This window comes from Vipera berus (assembly GCF_964194415.1).
Source record: "Vipera berus genome assembly, chromosome: 1".
Taxonomy (NCBI): domain Eukaryota; kingdom Metazoa; phylum Chordata; class Lepidosauria; order Squamata; family Viperidae; genus Vipera; species Vipera berus.
Genome location: NC_138202.1, coordinates 118,766,403 through 118,769,400, shown reverse-complemented (window position 1 = coordinate 118,769,400; position 2,998 = coordinate 118,766,403). Strand labels below are relative to the sequence as shown.

The following is a 2,998-nucleotide window of genomic DNA, read 5'->3' as shown; positions in this document are numbered from 1 at the left end:
AGGGATGCGGTGGCTCAGTGGGTTAGGACGCTGAGCTTGTCAATCAGAAGGTCGGCAGTTTGGCGGCTCGAATCCCGACTGCCGCGTAACAGAGTGAGCACCTGTTATTTGTCCCAGCTTCTGCCAACCTAGCAGTTCGAAAGCACGTAAAAATGCAAGTAGAAAAATAGGGACCACTACGGTGGGAAGGTAACAGCGTTCCGTGCACCTTTGGCGTCTAGTCATGCCGGCCACATGACCACGGAGACGTCCTCGGACAAGCGCTGGCTCTTCGGCTTTGAAACGGAGATGAGCACCGGCCCCTAGAGTTGGAAACGACTAGCATGCATGTGCGGGGGAAACTTTACCTTTACCTAGAGGGAGTTGAAGTAGCCAGAACCCTGGGGGAAAGTGAACACGTCATACTGGAATGCAATATAAGGCAAACACAAGCAACAGAAAATAATTCAACCAATTCAACTTCAAAAGAGCTGATTTTAACAAACGTTAAAATTCAAGAATCTTGAAAACAATACATATAACAACTTAATAAGATGACTTTTATAAATACAATGGAAACACAAGCTGATTAAAAAACATGTTATATGATGATGTTATTATTATATGCATAAATACTAAAAAATGCTTATATTCAACTTGGTATATGCTGAAAATATTAAGAATTATATTTGTTTAATGTAGACAAAAGAAGAATATTACTGCAAGAAGAGAGGATCAAGAAATATATTACCAACCAACATATTAATTGTAGAAATTATCATTGTTTTAAATATATGAACCAAGACAACACACTGTTCATGAAGCACTAGATTCTTATTGTAAAAAATTAATAAAAAAATAATTACTTCAACTGCATTTCAACTTCTCAACTGTAGAATAAAAGTTTCAAGGAAACATATTAATTCAGCATCTAATAATTGGAGCTTCCAGGTGAGGAACTAAAAGTTACCATGCAGCTGCAATTTCTAGAAAGCATTTCTCTAAGATTAAAACTACTTAGGGAATACCAGGGTTTCCCAGTAGAAAATATTCTTTCAGAGATAGCCAAGAAAGAGCTCTGACCAAATTAATAAGAAGACCTAGAGCCAGCTGAAGCTGGAATATATCTGGATTTCTACACAAAGAATTTCATTTCACATAGAAGCAATCCACCCACAACCAGAAAAGAAGGAATGTGTTAAACTATTGTAGATGTGGTTGAGTTCAGAATAATTGGGTAAGTTGAGGATGTTTCGGGTCTTTCAGGATAGTGTAAGAATCTCAAAATTGTTCTGTATTAATGATGGAGTAGTTATTCTTTATACATATAATTCCAAGTCTTCCTTCTAAGGACTTATTTTGGATCACAAATGCTAGCTTCCTATTGTTTATGGCATTCAATTTCATTGTTCTTCAATAATAATCATGAATAAACCATGTTTCTTAATATATCATCAGAATACTGAGAGTGGGATACCCTGTTTTATCTTCTTAGAATATAATTTTGAAATCCTGCTTCCAAGATCCTATTTCTGATCACATAAAATAGTTGTGGTGAAATATTTAGAGAACATGTAATATTGAGTACTGTATTTCTTTTATTTTCACAGTGTTAATGGGAAATAGCACATGGGTGACAGAATTCATACTCACTGGGTTGACAGAGGACCCTGACTTGCAGCTGATCCTTTTTGTGATATTTTTTGCTGTTTATGTCATTACCTTGATGGGAAATGTGGGCATGATTGTCTTAATCAGAACCAGTCCTCAACTCCACACACCAATGTACTTTTTCCTTACCAGTTTATCTTTTCTGGATACCTGTTATTCAACAACGGTGACCCCAAAGTTGTTATCCAATTTTTTAAAAGAGAAGAAGTCAATTTCCTTTGCAAGTTGCTTTATTCAGCTTTATTTTTATGCCCTATTTGCCACCACAGAGTGCTACCTCCTAGCTATGATGGCCTATGATCGCTATGTGGCAATCTGCAATCCACTACTCTACTTATTTACAATGTCGCAAAGAAAGTGTGTTTGGCTGATAGCGATTTCCTATATTGCTGGGATCATTAATGCTTCTATACACGTAACCGCTATGTCTACATTATCATTCTGTGGCCCAAACTTCATTAAGAATTTTTATTGTGAGGGTCCTCCCCTTCTTGCTCTTTCTTGCTCAGATGTCAGTCTTAACGATCTGCTGTTATTTGTATTTGTAGGGCTCAATATAACAGTAACAAGCCTGACTGTTCTCACTTCCTACACTTATATCCTGATCACCATTTTAAAGATCCGTTCTGCCACGAGCCGTAGAAAAGCTTTCTCCACTTGTACATCTCATCTTATAGTTATCACCATTTTCTATGGCTGCGGTAGCTTTATGTATGCACGGCCAAGCTCTAGGAAGGATTATAACCTAGACCAAGTGGCCTCACTGTTCTATGTAGTGGTGACCCCCATGCTCAACCCATTAATCTACAGCATGAGGAACCAGGAGGTAAGGGGTGCCTTCAGAAATATCCTAGGAAGAAAATGTCATTTGCGATTATTTTAAGAGTCATTGCCTTTTGCCAAAATTAATTTTACATAAAAGTTGTTGTAGTAATAAATGGTTTTTAGCATGGTGTCTTATTAAACAATAAATCACTAGGCTGTATAGTCTTCCTAGAGCTCTAGTATTAATTATATATTTGCTTTTAATAAATACATTTAACATTTCTTTAAAAATTATAAAATCATTGGGTCTTAAATGTTAAGACCCAATGATTTTATAATATAGGAAAATCTAGTTCAATCTTCCAAATTTCTTTTATCTTGCTAATATTTTTTCTTCATTGCGTATGAAATGGCATTGTTGGTTTATTCTGTAAAAAAGTCTTGATCTGACACATTCAAATCCATAGACATTTCCAAGGCAGTTGATATTACAGTTCACAGAGCAGACTGTGTCAAATACTTTAGCTGTATATATTGCTATTTAGACATAGTTTTTTGAATCCTTCAAAATTCTAGGTTTGAT

General features: G+C 36.0%; 1 protein-coding gene across 1 annotated transcript; it reads left to right on the top strand.

Annotated features, from left to right (window-relative positions):
• Positions 1-1,594: 1,594 nt before the first annotated feature.
• Positions 1,595-2,533, top strand: LOC308671944 (olfactory receptor 5J3-like; the record flags this gene model as incomplete). The annotated part of the gene is made up of 1 exon (XM_081334449.1): positions 1,595-2,533. One exon carries the CDS (start codon positions 1,595-1,597, stop codon positions 2,531-2,533), a length of 939 nt encoding a protein of 312 aa, XP_081190575.1.
• Positions 2,534-2,998: the final 465 nt, after the last annotated feature.